Below are 17,057 nucleotides of genomic sequence, written 5' to 3'. Positions count from 1 at the left end.
GCCTGCAACTGCAGCACTCTGGGAGGCTGAAGCAGGAGGATTGCAAGTTTGAGCCCAGCCCTAGTGACATCCTGTCTCAAAAAATAAAAAGGACTAGGTATGTACCTCTGTGAAAAGGCTCTGGGTTCAGTCCCAAGTACTGCAAAAAAAAAAGAAAGAAAAAACAAAAAACAAAAACAAGAAAAATCTAACCAACCAAACAGTAAAAAAAAAACCAAAATGTTCAAAATTAACTTTATGTATGATAGTCCAGTAAAAAAAATTGAATACTTACTGACGACGATGCATTCCAAGTATCTTTTGAAATTCTTTTAGCTCTTTTTCAAGTATTGGATATTCATAGACATCATCCAGGACATTCCTATATATGGTCTGGAAAAAAACAAATGGCAGCTGAAATAGTTTGATGTCCATTTTGTAAGGATTAAGATTAATACAGCGACGGGGATGTAGTTCTTGGTACAGCAGGTGCTTAGCATGTACGGAGCCTTGGGCTCAATTCTCAGAACCACTACCAAAAAAAAAAAAGACTCAGATATCCGTTATTCTGCTCAACAAAATATGGTGGAATCCAAGACAATGTATGGGTTGAATCTTAGCTACCCAACAAACTGCTTAAGGTGCTTTAGCTAGGGAATGCTGAAAACAGAGATGCTATTGCCTACTCTATGCCTACTTTATATCTTAAAAAATAGCATCCACATGATCAATTGGAAAGAAAAAATATCAATCATCTGTTTTGAAAATAACATGGATTCAAACAAAATGCTGGTTAAACCAGTTTTTAATTAGATGTTCAAAGTAATTTCCTTCATGAAAGACAGAAGCAGTTCAGACACCTGCCTGTTCAAAAATAGATGTCTTCTTTGCTAGAATTCCATTCTAGCCTTTATGTTAATCTGTACACTTAATATGGTTTTGGGAGTCAAAGGACTTCTGCTTACAAAGAAAATTGTCTGGGTTAAAAAGATACTGCAGCCTATTAATAATTAGAAAAATGAATCCATTTAATTCAAAATGTAAATCTAAGTTCTTTTTTAACAAATCATCATTGCCTAAAATTCTCAAAATATATCATATTCTTAAGTTATATATTATACGTGGTCAATGTAATTTTCTTTTTCTTTTTTTTGTTATTGTTGTACTGTTGAACCTAGGGCCTTCACATGAGCTACATCCTCAGCCTTCACCCCTACCACTTTTTGGAGACAGGGTCTTGTTAAGTCCTTAAATTATCCAAGGTGGGCTCACACTCATAATCCTCCTGCTTTGGGCTTCCAGTGTGCTAGGATTACAGGAGTGTGCCACCATACCTGGCTTGTCAATGTAATTTTCACATGATAATGCTTTATACAAATATTGTATATGTATATAGGACCGGTTAAAGTTATAATAAATTTCAGTATGTTAAATAGATCAGAATCTGAAGTATGTTTTTTGAAGTATATTTTTTGTTTACTTTCCTTATTTAATTTGCAATCAAAATTCTTTTGACTTAAAATTAGTAAGCATAAAAATTTCCTTCTGTATTTTTTCATAATAAAACATTTAAAATTTTAGAAAGCTTCCTATGTAGGGGAAAGTAAATTTTAAATATGTAGGGACTATCAGGCCTCAGAAATAAAAATATATTCATACTATCTACAAATCACAATCTGACTATCAAAAAAAGTTGAGTGACTATTATCTACAAATGAGATTTTTGAAATGTGTAACTGAAAATAAAGCCAGTCACTTGGTATCAAAGACTATCTGGAAACCTTAGATTACCTTTAAAAACATTTTTGAATGTTCATCCTCATGTAGCCAGTCTTTGTATAGAGCAATCCATTGGGAAACCAGATGCAAAACTTTACGTTTCCTACAAGGAACATCTGAATTTTCTTCTTTGCCTTGATACTTTTTAGCAGAATAGGTGCAAATGGTTAAGAAAGAACATTTCATTGTTGAAAATGAAAAATACAAAGAGATCCATTTATTCTAGTTTTTACAAAATAGGCTAAAGCATATTTTCCACAAAGGAAGAAGAGAACGTAACACAGTGAGAGCAAAAGGTGGGTGCTGAAAAGAACAAAAGCAAACTGACAAAATGACTGAAGTATCCTCAGCTGGAGGCCATGGAGTTAAGGGCTGGACCATCACACTGGCAGCTGCTGACAAAGTCCCACAGGCAGCGTGACATTAATGTCAGTTCAAAGAGGTCCTGGGTGGCCCATTGGATTCAAGGGTAGCTTCTAGAGAAGATCTGGCCTCCTGACATAGGTGAATACTATTCATAGTTGTATAGATCAGAAGGAGGCCAAATATTCTTTGATTATCAGAGATTGACATTTTGTAAAACCAGTTACTTCTAAAGTAGTTCTAAATGAGCACAGATTTCTGGAGCATAATTTGTGATATGATTAAAATCTCCATTCCTAGGAATTTACTTGAAAAAAAGAATTGAGTAAATGTGCAAACACATAAAAGAACTACTAATTTTCATTTTCATTAAAATTGAATTTAAAAAATAAAATAGGAAAGAATCTAAATGCTTCAACAAGTGAGGTAAGTTAATTAAATTATTACATATCCATTTAGTGGACTCTTGCATAGCCATAAAAATAACTGTCTACAGTACATATACTGGCATGGAACATTCACAAACTATTGCTGAACAGAAAAGCAAGTAAAAAAAGAATGAGTTAGAATTCTCTATTTCTGTTAACAATGCTTATGTGAATAATAAAATTATCTGGAAGAATATAGAGACGGTTAACAGTGGCTTTTCAATGTAATGAGATTTGAAAATATATGAATTATTTTACTTATTAGAATTTACTAATTTGTATATAATGAATATTTATTAACTGTGCTATTAAAATTAAACAAGAATAACACTGAAGGCAAAGTGCTTAAATGACTAGGAATGAGACAGGAGCTAAACTGACCTTTTTCTCTCCAAAATGATAATTTCTGAGCACCTTGGACACATGGAAAAGTTAACTGGGCATTAATTATCCAAATTAGTTCTATTTATGTAAATATTTTTTCCTTTTCTTCCTCTAAACATAATGGCTGCATTAATACAAAGAAAAAACAGAAAACAAGAAATACCAACAACTTCTTTTTTTTAAAAGGTAAGTATATGTAATTAAGATATAGGCTTTTTATTCAGAATATATATATATACACACACACACACACACACACAAATTATAGGCCAGCAGAATAAAGCAGCTTCACAGAACCTTTCTTTGTATTCATAGTTACTAACATTTATTTGCTTAACCTTGTTCTTTCCTCTCTCCAAGATACATATTTTAAAATATTTATTGATTAAATGTGCATTTGTATTATTCTGCTTTCCTATATTAGATTCATTTACATTTTGTCCATGCAAAACTATACTGATTTATACATTTAACTGGGGGTAGGGATACTGGAATGGCACTGGGAGAGCTACAACTTCTGTGTAATGCACTAAACATTAGCTGGCCCAGGGCGATGAACTTAAATAATGTGCTTTATGATGATAAAAGCTGAAAGCTTTTAAATTCTACTGCAATAAGAAATACTCATCGAAAATATCTAAACCCAGCACAAATGGTGCTAATCTATAAATAATATTTAAAAATCATCAGGAAAAACAATAGTGGGATATGAAAGAAATCATCACTGAGATGTGCACAGAAATATCTCACAATAATACAGCTTTCAAAAGTTGATGGTTTGTATGATTTCACAGAGAGCAGAGTGTGCAAATATAATGAAATAATCATGTAGAAAAACTCATGTTGAACTGTCTTGGATTTTTAGTAATCAGTGAAAAGGTTGCTAATTTTGAACTAAATTTTCAAATTAAATTTCATATTCAAGGACTCATATTTATATCCAAGAAAACTCTGAAAGATTCTTTAGGAACATCCTCTGAGACATTAAATTTTAAATGATAATTCATATTAATATCATAGTTAAAAGTAATAGTTTGAAGGCTATAAAAACACTATATTAATGGATATGTTAGCATTAAAATGTAGGTGACATTAGCTCACAGATATTTTTCCCAAACATTTTGAAGAAGGAAAAATTCAAAACCTTTTTAATTTTTCCTAAATTTCTTAACAACACTCCACTTGAAAACTATAGAAGAAATCTGCACATATTATTGAAATTTTCCAAATGTAAAACTAATAATGTTTCAAGATCAGTGTGCCAAAATATCTGTAACTTTGCTTGGTCATAGGATATATAAATGCAATCACCATTTCTAGTTTATATATTTTTCAAGACAGATTTACTTTATGTATTTCATGGAGTTTTAAAGTATTCTTTTAGGCAGAAAAATTCTATAAAGTTGGGAGACATGTAGTGATTATTTAATAGGAAAATTATATTGAATGACTATTGTCATTAGGTCTTAATAAAACTTTGGCATACACAAAAAATCCATTTATTTAAACATTTTTATGCAAGTTGGAATGGAATCTCCAGTTTGATTTATAAAAACATGAATGTTTTACTAAATGCTTAAATTTTTAATTAATTTAATTTTACCATTAATAAAATTATCAATTAAATCTAAGTTAATTAAATACATAAATGATATTAAAGCATATCTTTAAGCACTATGAGGCAACAGGCCCATTTGGATGGAGACTTTCAGTAAGTGATACGGCTTTGCTCTGTGACCTTTCAATGTTTCCAGTTGGCATTTCTTCTAGTTAGTGGGTAAAATTATAAGGTTTTCCTAACTGGTCAGTAACCTTGTAATCACATCCATCATTCTAAGAGAACATGTGAAGATAAAGCTCTGAAAAGATGACAGATAGTTCCAGGGGCAAGTTTAGACTTCTTATGTGGGGGAATAGCTTGTGTCCCCAGGGTCACTTGCCTAGGAACGTGACATCACATATGCACACATGTTTTTGTGCACAAGTGGTCTGACTCCAATTCTCTGAAGCCACTTGTGTGATAGTGCCAATCCACTCAACCTCCTGACTTTGAGGTTTACCAGAAGGCCAATTTTACCTCCAGATTTCTAAACAATCATAAGAAACATATTTGAAGCAAATATAAATGGTTCAATTTATCTACATCTTACAACATGAAAATAGTAGTGCTGTATTTCCATTTCTCCCTGTCCATTCTGTCTCATTTCATCTTTTTTTTTTTTTTTTTGGTACCGGGGATTGAACTCAGGTCCTTGCGCTTGCACAGCAGGCGGCGAAACCACTGAGCTAAATCCCCGGCCCCTCATTTCATCTTTTACCATGGCTATCATTACATTAATATTCAACACATCCACACGCTACTGTGGAGTTAAGTAAATTAAGAAAGGCAGTTAATTCCTAATGTGAGACATCTGTCTGAGAGGAAGCCAACATAGCATCCCGAAGTTAATGAAGGATATTGCCTTAAGAGTGCTTGGCACAAGTCATCAGTCGTCATGAAGACAGTGTACGTGAGAAGGAAATCATCGAGGAGGGTCTCTGCAAAGAAAGAAAACAAACACAAGGTAAGCAAAAAGATGAAAAGGAAGGGAGTTACTAGTCCACATTACTGAACAGTGTGCATGGCACAAACATGAGAAATGATGGAACTACTGTAGTAGGAAGGGTTAGGAAAGGAGGATTTTGGTGAGAAAATATATTATTTATTAAAGACTTGGAAAATTCTTTACATAAAATGCCTCAAGCATTGAACTTTTTTTTTCTTGTAAGGCTCTTTAAAAATGCAACTCTATCTTTTATTTCCCTCCTAAAACATCATTTATATTTGCAGGTAAACATGTTTTGAAAAACCAATGGATAAACAGTGTGTTTTTGAAAAATAAATTTTATAGGACTTCTGAGGTATATGCTCCAGTCCTATTGGGAATGAAGCCTTCATGTTCTAATAAATTAAAGCTTTCCAAATCCATTTATTTACATCTAGGGGTAATAAAATCCAGAAGACACACATCAAGCCCCAAGGCCACTTACCTTCCTTGCTCAAATGCATCTATAAGAAGCTGGGAAAGTGATTCATGATTTTCTTGCTATCATGAAGAGATACTGAGCTGACTCCAGTTACAGTTGAGAATCAGATACAGCACAGTACAGCACATTTCTCCCTAATTCAATTTTCCTACTAACAAAAAAAGGTCACCTCTTTGCCTTGCATGTTCTTGAAAAAGTCCAGCTTACTTTCACATGTAATATTGAGCTGCTAAACAGGCAAGCTATGAACTCCAGCATAACTTCCAAAATGGTTGGATTATATGCAGGATTCAAAGTAGTGATTTTTAAATACCTGGCTCTGTCTAGTCTCCCTAAAATGAATTTTATGAAATGATTTAATTTCCCTATCTTTTACATTCTGATCAAATTTTTAGTTTTATGCAATAGTAACAAATTATAGAGATAATGTGATTATACGCTATTATAGACTGAATACTTATGCCTTCCTCAACTTTGTAAATTGAAACTTTACTCTCTAATGTGATAGGAGGTGGAATGTTTGGGAGTTAATTAGGATTACATAAGGTGATGAGGTGGATCCCTCATGAGTGGGCTTAGTGTCCATATAAGAGTCCTGAGAGTGGTTGCTTCCTATATCTACCATGAGAGGACACAATGAAAGGACTGTGGGCAGTGAACTAGAATGTAGTCCTCATAGACATTGACTGTGTCAGCCGCTTAGACTTCCTAGCCTCCAGAATGAGAAATAAATGTTTGCTGTTTACACACCATTCAGTCCATAGTATTTTGTTACAGCAGTCTGAGAGCTGATATATATACTCAATAGCATTTGTGTTCTCCAAGATCTACACTTTATAAGGGCCAGGGATTTAGCTCAGTCAGTGATGCGGCACCTGCCTCACAAGTGCAAGGTCCTGAGTTCAATCCCTAGTACTGGAAAAAAATATACTTTATAAATGTGTCAGTATAAATAATCACCTCGTTCAGAGCTCTACAGTTCTCTGTTAAAAACTGGATGAAAGAAAATTTCCAGAATTTTTAGAAAAACCGTTAAATTTATTGTAATTGATGCAAACAGCAAGACTACATTTATAGATACAAAACTCTTATGTAAGAAGTTGTGGATGACACCTGTAGTAATATCAGCTGCAATGTTTTTATTTCTATGTTTGGCTACAGAACATTGAGATAATTTTCATCTACATTAGGTAAGTGATTGTAAACAATAATCTTAATAGAAAGCTTCCTTTTAAATTTCAAGATGCCATTAATTAAAATAAGCTAGCCTGGGATTTAGCTCAGTGGTTTTGCCGCCTGCTGCGCAAGCGCAAAGACCCGAGTTCGATCCCCGGTACCAAAAAAAAAAAATGAGCTGGAGGTGTTGATGAAGAGTATGACAATTTTTTTCAGATATTTTTAACAGTGTCCTTTTTCAAGATAATAAATTTGACAAAGGGCACTTCAAATAAAAAAATTCAACCTAAACTTAGAATGTTGTATTACATTGCAATATACCAGCAATCACAGATCTAACTTATTATTGCTCCATGGCAAAAGCAAATCTCCAAACAGTGTACCTGGGCTTTGTAGGCTGTGGGGTGGGGGAGGGAATAGGGGTGTAGGGAGGTGGGCATTAATTAGGCCTTGTAGAAGAAAGCTATTGGTGGTGAGCCTAATCAGGCACTGCACTGTCTGCATTCATAGAAAAGCCAGGAGGCCCCTACTAGTCGGTTTGCAAAATTTCAAGTAAATGCACAAAAAGGCAGAAGAAGCTTTATTCTAAGACCTGCCCCCAAACTAGTTAACTTGGTAGCTGAAGTTAATGACTGGCCATCACAATGAAAAACTGATGGAGTGACTTTCAGTACAATTATTAAATAGATGAAATTAAAATTGACCATTTACATAATCCTGATACCCGAGGATATTTTGGAAGTACAGTTTAAAAACTATCACTTTGAATTTCTATTAAACCATTCATAAATGGTAAATTTTTGCTATGCTATATGTGGTTGTCTCAACTTCTCTGGTCCAGTTAGAATTTGAGCTGAGTCTTTTGTGTGTGTGTGTGTGTGTGTGTGTGCGTGCGCGCGCGCGCGCGCGTGCGTGCATGTAATACAATTTTAGATAAAAGCAGCAAGGACAGACAACACAGTAGCCTAGAATATATTTTAGAGTCTTCAATGTGATCTTATAGGTAGGAGCCACCAATATATAGAAGCCCCTGGTGACAACACTGAGAACTTCACACACCGGGCATTTAAATGCTTGATGTGACGCCTGGGTTCACACTCTTGTGTGTTCTTACACTTAGCTGCACTGAATGAGGTTGGGACTATTCTCTAATCAAGATTTACTCCATTAGTAGCAGGACTTAGAAAAAACCATTAACTTTGACATAGCCAGTCATTCTGTGCCAGAACAACCTTAGATAATGAACGGGATGACTGCAATAGTCTGATGATGGGTGATGGCAAACTCATTTGGCATTCAATTTAATTAATCAGCTCACATACCACAATATTTTGATAAGGGCTGTGACCCAGAAATGCTTATTTTCTCCTAAGCTACTACCATATTTAATATTCAACAGCATTTACCTAATTATCTCTCTGCCATAGAAATATTAATTAAAATAAAAATGACAAGGCTAAATGAGAACATCTCCAGTTAAAATCATAATGAGTAAAATAGTTAAAAATCCTAATGAATAGAAAAGATTCCCAATACCCCTAATTCCAATCTTTTCTTTTTAACAACCATCTTGTTCCTTTATTCTTTTTTCAGCATGGGTATTTTTTTTTTGCTATAAATATTCTGAAAGCAACTGAGTGATATGAATAAAAAAATCTATAATCAGACTGATGCACTTCAAATACAAGTTCATTCTATAATAGCCATGGTTCAAAATAGGCTATCCCACTGGTATTTACAGATATTTTTAGAACCACAATGGCTATATGAATGATCCCCTGAAGACTATTAGGCAACAATAGCCATTTAGAAAGACTAGCAAATCCACTAGCGTCCATATTAAAACACTGTAATTATCTATTATATCACATAGTGCTTAATTAATAGTAATTTAAAACTGTAGGCAGAAAAGCACTTCTGTGTACATAAGAACAACTTTCATCGAAACAAATCTATAATTGCCAAATACACTGACATTCTAAATGATGAGATGCATTCATTTTGATTTCTAACTCTGTGAATACAAGTATCTAGGTATTAATATACCAAAACCCCTTTTCTTTTAAGTTCTATTCATCAAATCTAATCCAAAATCTTTAGCTCATCACTAAACTTTTGGGAACATCATCCCCATTCTACCAAAACAAAAGATGGTTTAGGATGACTGCTGGGGAATTGAATCCAGGGCCTCTTGCATGCTAAGCATGTGCTCTACCATTGAGCTACACCTCTAGGCCCCCAAAGGAATATTTTTGCAGTGGCTTTTTGAACTCTTACAACATAAAAGTAACATTCAGATAATCATCAGAACAAGAAAGCAAAAACTATTATAGTTTTAAGTTCTGTGTAACTTGAAAGAAAATGCATCAGTGTGCAGTCGAAATCTATAGCCTTGATGTAAGTCATTCTAAAATTCAGTCTAAACCAGGCACAGTGGCACATACCTATAATCCCAGCATGCTAGGAGGCTAAGATAGGGAGATCGCAAGTTCAAAATTAGCCTAGGCGGGCTGGGGATTTAGCTCAGTGGTTCCACTACCTGCCTCACAAGAGCAAGGTCCAGAGTTCGATCCCTGGTACCAAAAAAAAAAAAAGACAAAATTAGCCTAGGCTACACAGTGAGTTTGAGGCCAGCCTGGAATACAGCAAGACTCTGCCTCTCCCTACCCCACCCCATAAATAAATAAAATTCAGTCTACAATTAGTCAAACCTACTGATGTGATACAAGACTTTTCCATGTCACCTGATACTATTTGCAATCCTTGGGTATAAGGAAGCAATTATCTATTTTTATTTGATTTTATGGAAAATATTAAAAACATTTTCTCATTCTCATTTTAAGCAAGCACTAAAAATCCTCAATTTATTTCTGCAACACACAAGGTTCTCTAGAATATTCTAGAGTTGTGGAATAGTAAGGAGTTTGGTTACAGATCTTTTTATAGGGTTCTGTTATGGCAAATGAAATCAAATTACAGAAACTGATCTATATGTTACCAAAAGGGTTAAGCAAAATGCTTTTGTTGGTAAAAACCCAAAAAAGCAAAGAAAAGCATCCTGATCCCTAAAGTACAGAAATCATAAGGAGTATAGGATTACATAGCAATAATTATAGAAATTTACCTCAGTTAATTTTTCAATACACACAAGCTGAATGTACTGGAATAATAAACCCACTCATCTGTGAAAGTGAACTACCGAAAAAGTAAACGGAGAGTTCTGCCAGGCAAGTACCTAGTGGCCATCTGATCTAACTATGGCACCACAACTATTTAACATCTCTGTACTACCTTATATTCCCTCGGGTATTGTTAGCAGTTGTGTTTCACCTCTGTGCAATGGGATTTAAGGCACTCTTAAAATCTGTCCTACTGAACTTTGATTTCAAGGAGCCAAGAAAAGGTTTGAACTCGAAAGGGTCCATTACTGGCCCCGGAATGGTACAACTTACCATTATGTTTTGAAAAGTACTGCCAAAATGTACCCTGTAATTTGATTAAGCACAAATAATTTTTTAGAGTGTTTGAGGTTTGAACGGTAAAGTGCTATGCCACTAAAGCTATGATTCCTCCCCAGTACATCTTACATTTCTGATATTAATGACCTCATAATATACCTGTTTGCCACAGCTTTTAGATTAATTCAATTCCTTCTCATTTTTTCAATTTCACTGAAATTTTGCTTAGCTATTCTAAAACTACCAAATCTTGATAGTTCTGTTTTTAGGTATTTGTTGCACATGAAATGCTTAATTATTTAATGTTAGTTATACAGCAAACCTTACAAGACATCCCTTTATTGACAGGAACTTACTATAGACAGGGCTTCAATGTGCTCTTCAAGGATTCAAATCTATTTTTATTGTAGCTTGTAAAATTCTATTGTGGAATCCCATCATTCTTTCTCTGAAAAAGGATGATTTGATTTGAATACAATAAGTACTGCATGCCTAGAATCCCAGCTACTCCAGAGCCTGAGGCAAGGGGATTGCAAGCTTGAGGTCAGCCTAGGCAACTTAGAACTTGGTGAGACCTTGTCTAAAGTTAAAAAAAAAAAATAATAAATAATAAAAAGGACTGGGGATGTAGCTCAGTGCTCCCAGGGTTCAAACCCTAGGTACCAGAAAAACAAAAACAGGTATTATATTCTTAACTGTATTTAAATCCATACACTGCCTTTTTGAAATGTTTCACTTGATCTTAGCCAAAAGGCCGAGAGGCGCCCTGCCACCCCACTCCCAGTACCAGGGATTGAACTCAGGACCTTGTGCTTGTGAGGCAGGTGGGGTGCCACTAAGCTAAATCCCCGGCCCCTTTTTGAAATGTTTCTAGGAGGAACACAGAACAAACGGCTACCTTCTCCAGACTGTGGCACACTGAAAAGGCTGTTTGCAGGTGATTCTAGGGTTAAGAGGCGAGCAGCCCTAGGAGCAGCTGCTGCCTTTCCCCAATCAGCTGCTCTCTGTATCAAGGCACAGGTATCCTATTTGTACCTTGTGCGTGTCTTCCAAGCCTGCTTAGAAGCTTGGGAAACAGTGAAAAGAATGCAAAGGTAAGCAGAGAGCTGGAACTGAATCAGTGTAGACTACAGCACAGTAAATTTAACCTCTCTGGGGCTTGGTTCAGTTGCCTGTTAAGTGGATATCACATCTACACCTAGCACAGTTGTAGTGAAGACTCAATAGGTCAGTGCAACTGAAGCAACTGGCAGAGGACCTGGTACATGCCAGGCACGTAATAAATACTCTGTGTTCTTTATTTTCACAAAATAAAATTTTTATATCCTGTCCCAACTTTCCAAGTGCTACTAATCAACCAACAAAAACTGAGTACTGAGGGCCAGGGATTTAGCTCAGTGGTTCTACCACCTGCCTCACAAGCGCAAGGTCCCGAGTTTGATCCCTGGTACCAAAAACAAAACAAAACAAAAAAAGCCCAACCTGAGATCTGAGAACTGACTGTGAACTTACAAGAAGAATTAGGCAAGAAAGGCAAAGTAAACGTAAGCAAGGGGTATCTCTTGTGGGGGCATCTCTGGCTGAATCACAAAATTGTGACTTGCAGGCCTTGTTTAGTCCTTAGAGATTTTTTTTAGTTGATGATACACAAAAATCAGAAGATCTGACAACACCAGGCCTACATTTCATACACAACCATGGTTTTGAGCTGAGTTGTTATTTTACTACAGGATACATACTCCAGATTCCCATATTCTTCCATGGCTGGCTTCATTCATTCATTTTACATGTCTGTGGGCAGGAGGTCTATGGTGTAGTTGTGAAATAGTGATAAAAATACTGTATAATATAATCAAAAGGTAAAGCTAGGAAAGTAGGTCAGAGACTTTAGAAGCTAGACAAAGGAGTCAAAAGCTGACTTCCTAGAAGAGAAGAGAATGGAAGTTTTCAAGGCAGGGAGTTAGCTCAGTGAAAAGACCTAGTAGCTCAAAAAGAAAAAATATAGTATATATCCAGGACACACATATTATGCCTTTGTGCTCTGCCTTCCAGAGCAGTCATTAGGGTTCTTTGTAATAACACACAGCTGCTTTATTTTACACACAAGTGAAAGGGAGATTTGTGGTGGAGGGTCACAAATATATATACACATCTGTGATCAGCAACCATTTACTGAACTTTTGTTACTAAAGTCTGAGCACGTGGTCTCTGCTGTGGAGGACACAAAGTTATTTGCAGGGTTTTCCGATCTAGTTGGTGACATAACTAAAAGCTCACAAGGCTTGGGCTGATGAATTTTCTTCTGGTGTCAGTGAGCAAGGCTCCACCCCTCCTCACAAGCCCTGCCCACCATCCCCTTACCCCACAAGTGCTTTAGCCTAGAGAACCCACATTTGCTTCCAACAGCAAGTTCTTGCCATGTGTCAGCACGACAGCAGTGGTGCCACTGTGCAATGAGGAAAAGTAGTGGAGGGAAAATGACACCAGGCACGTTATTTGAAAATGACCATACTACTGTAGTCTCCCCTTGTTTGACCACATATTGGATGTTGCTATCAAGATCTGAACTCCTCACACCCACCCTGGGAGGTCTCAGGATGGGGACACAGGGCTGAGAAGCTGACTGACCAACCACTTGAGGATCCTCAGCAAGATCATGGTGGGGGGGGGGCCCAAGACCCCAGGATAGCTAAGCCCTCTCACCGGCTCTACACTGTGCTTTGCTCCTTGAAGCTGTGGCTGGAGAGTCCATGCAGGGTGGGGCGTTGTGGGAGGGAGTGCAGGAATGTCATGGAATCCCCAGGTTCTGATGGGAAGAGTCACAGGTACTGGGTCTTGCTTTGTTTTGTTTTTTGCAGTACTGGGGGGTGCGAGTACTGAACCCAGGGTCTTCACACTGAACTACATCCTTAGCCCATTTTAATCTCTTATTTTGAGACAGAGTCTCACTAAGACACTAAATTGCCCAGCTGGGCTCAAATTTTTATTCCTCCTGCCTCAGCCTCCCAGGGTGCTGGGATTACAGGCATGTAGCAAAATGGCCCAGCTGAACTGGGTCTTTTTATTATCCTTAAATCACCAAAGATGACCCCCGTGGAGTTGGTTTCTCTCAAGTACCAGTCTGACAGAGTTCCTTTATTTCTACACAAACAGTATCTCATTTTTATTTTCTTCAATACTTGACTACAGCAAATAGATATGAGAGCAGCCAATTTGCTTTTGTAAAGGCAGAACTGACAATAACATGGAAGGATTAAGACCGTACACAGATTTCTAATGTTATTGAAATGTTTTAATGGCCAATTATATATATATTTTAAAAACTGAAATGTTAAGGTAGAAACTCAAAAATATTTTTTTTCCAAAGCCAAATTATAAATTCTTTTCTTCTAAATAAATGTCTCCAAAGTAAACATTACAGGTACTGAAAATTGTTAGTCACACTTATTATTTGTTCATTCTTTCTTAAATCAAAAGAATTGACTTGCTTGTCACCGCTTTGATGGTCTTTCATCTCCACTACAGTCCAGGCCTACAGCTCAACACCTGGGTAAACTGGTCACCAAACATGTAGCAGCTGTCACTGAACAAGGTTTTTTTGTTTTTTTTTTTTTTAAATTAAATTTATTGGTATATCTTAGGTATACAATATGATGACATTCATCACTGGAATCTTGTACCTTTACATGATGTATCTTGGTTCTTATTTTTTTCCCCATTCCCCTGCCCTCCCTTCAACCCCTCTACCCCTCCCTATTTACAGACTTTGTTTCCATTTTTTCCTTTTCTCACATTTATTCCTTTCCCTTCTTTCCTTTCCCCTACCCCTCCCACTTCCCCTTCCCCTTTGGACCTTTTCTTCCTATTCCACATTATTTATTATACACTTTGATCCTTATTTACATTTTCAGTTTCTCGCACCAGAGAAACTATTCAGTATTTACACGTGTGTCCTATTTATTTCACTTAAGAGTTGAACAAGGTTTTTTGGGGGAAGGGATTTCTATATATGTGTTTATATGTATGTGTGTGTCTGTTTTTAGTACCCTTGTGCTAAAGGTATTCATACAAACTCCTCAGTTTTAAATGGTTCCAATATGTTCGTTTTGTCTTTTGGTGCTGCAGATTGAACTCAAGGCCACATCACGCTAATACTTTCTACCACTGAGCTACATCCCCACCCTCATTTTATCTCATTTTAAAATAAATATACTACTCAAACCTAAAAACATCCTTAAGTCTTTCTCTTACTATTAAAACCACACACCTTATAGACATGTAATGGACATACTAGTTCTGAAATATCACTGAGAAAGTGATATAGTGATATATATATAATATAAAATATAACAATAAAAATAAAACATTTTATATACTCAGTACACCAAGTGGGTGTCCTACAACTGAATTCTGACAATGACTACCTAAAGTTAGTGCATATCCCACAGGTTGAGGGCTCAGTCCCACAAGGCTGTCCCTTTCTTTAGACAAAATCACGAGTCCCAGCTTGTCACCTGTACTTCTAACCCAGGGGTTATAAATTGGGGCTTTTCACAAAACCTTCCTCAGGCCGATAAATGCTGTAACAGCTCATAAAACTTAGGGACATACTTCCTGATTCATCACAAAGCCTAACACAAAGGACACAAGTTCAGTGGACAAAGAGCTGTGCAGGATGAGGTCTGAAAGGGCACAGCAGTGTCTGTGCCCCTGCAGTTGGCGTGTTCACCCTCCTGGACATGGACGGATTCACCCTCCTGGAAGTTCTCCAAATCCCGCAGTTCAGGATTCTTACAGAGGTGCATTTCAGAGGCACACATTATCACATCATGAGGCACTGGCAATTAAGTCAATCTCCAGCCTTCAGCCTTGGCTGGAGGTGGTGACAGGAGCCTGACATGATTCCTTGAGTGATGCCTTGGTCTTTCTGCTGGCCAGGCGCCATACTGAAGCTGTGTAGAGCTAACCACCAGTCATCTGATTCACATAGAAAGTCACTCAGCACTCGAGACACAAGGGTCTTAGAAGCTTTTGGTTGGAAAGCAAAGACTAAGGAGCAATACTGAAATAAAAGACTCTCCTATAACCTCTGTCACTCAGGAAATCATACGAATCCAGGAGCTCTGCCAGCAGGCAGAAATCAAATATATATTTCTTATCATGTCACAATATCTGGACTTATATACTATAATCTCACGATAAATGTATCTGTGCCATTGTTTAAAAATCTTCTAAGACACAATATACAAAATATTTCTTAGTATCCATACAATATTTCTAAGAATTTTGGAGTGAAAGATGTAGAGTTCCCGAATGTGAGTTCAGTGGCCCAGTTCAGACACAAGAAAGGTCCTTAAGGGTAAGTTAACCCTATATGTTAAGAATACACAATATGGGGCCGGGGATTTAGCTCAATGGTTCCACCGCCTGCCTTGCAAGCGCAAGGACCTGAGTTCGATCCCCAGTACCAAAAGAAAAAAAAAAAAAAAAGAATACACAATATTATTATAAATATTCACTTTTTGAGTTGACTATAATAGCTAATTCAAACCAGTTGGTAGGCCTTTTATTTATTTTTATTTATTTATTTATTGGTAGGCCTTTTAAATGCTGTAAATCATGTTTATGCTTCTTTGAATAAACAAATACATAATTGTGGACTCAGATCTACTACAGTATCAAAACTAACAGTTTTCGATCTTTCAAATTATATGCCACTTTCCCTTTCTTTAGGAATCAGATTTTGGAGGTCCTGAGTCACGGGGAAGACATCGAATCGCCCCGCTGCAGACAGGCAGGTCTACCCACACGCTGCCGAGGTCCCCAGTCGCGCAGAACACACGCCGAATCAGCCCGCTGCAGACAGGCAGGTCTGTGCACGCCCTACCCAGGTCCTGAGTCACGTGGAAGATGCCAAATCAGCCCGCTGCAGACAGGCAGGTCTGTGCACGCCCTACCGAGGTCCTGAGTCATGCGGAAGACACCGAATCACCACACTGCAGACAGGCAGCCACCTGATTCCACATTACCAAGGCACAGAGGACACCAGACCACCAGACCAAGGTACTGAGTCCCACTGTTCCCGGCCCAGAGGTAGGGGCTTCTGAGCTGTCGTCCCACTGCTCCTGGTCCAGAGGAAGGGGTTTCCCGGCCACCATCCCTCCGGCTGCTCCCAGCCCACAGGAAAAGGCTTTTGGGTCACCATCCCTACCACTGCTCCCGGCCCCTGTCCCACCTCACCCAGCTCAGAGGAGGTAATCCGTGTAGGCGCTAACAGCCCCCCGCCCCAGTCGAAATGAGAAAACAAGTAAATAAGTCTCAAAACCAGACTTCCAGATCACCTACAGCAACCCCAAAGGGAAATGAGATGGAACCCTCTGATACTCAACCACCTGGACCCACTGAACTGGCAACAAAAGGGGATCTGGAAAAAATGAAATCAGAAATAATTTCTCAGATAACA

At 37.3% G+C, this 17,057-nt stretch overlaps 1 protein-coding gene across 2 annotated transcripts in view; it reads right to left on the bottom strand.

The window, feature by feature from the left end:
- The window catches only part of Rapgef5 (Rap guanine nucleotide exchange factor 5), a 226,458-nt gene that overhangs the window by 42,210 nt on the left and 167,191 nt on the right, over nt 1-17,057 (bottom strand). For both annotated transcript variants that reach the window (XM_013070290.3, XM_021254134.2), the window contains 3 exons: nt 5,393-5,471; nt 1,771-1,915; nt 275-372 (listed from right to left, as the gene is read on the bottom strand). In XM_013070290.3, coding sequence (XP_012925744.2) covers nt 275-372; nt 1,771-1,915; nt 5,393-5,471 — 322 coding nt within the window. The remainder of the gene's footprint in view (nt 1-274; nt 373-1,770; nt 1,916-5,392; nt 5,472-17,057) is intronic.

This window comes from Heterocephalus glaber, unplaced genomic scaffold, assembly GCF_053883595.1.
Source record: "Heterocephalus glaber isolate CG9 unplaced genomic scaffold, H.glaber_assembly_v1.0 deba00000676, whole genome shotgun sequence".
In the NCBI taxonomy this organism is placed as follows: Eukaryota; Metazoa; Chordata; class Mammalia; order Rodentia; family Bathyergidae; genus Heterocephalus; species Heterocephalus glaber.
Note: the sequence above shows the minus strand (reverse complement) of the source record. Positions and strands in the feature narration are given on the sequence as shown.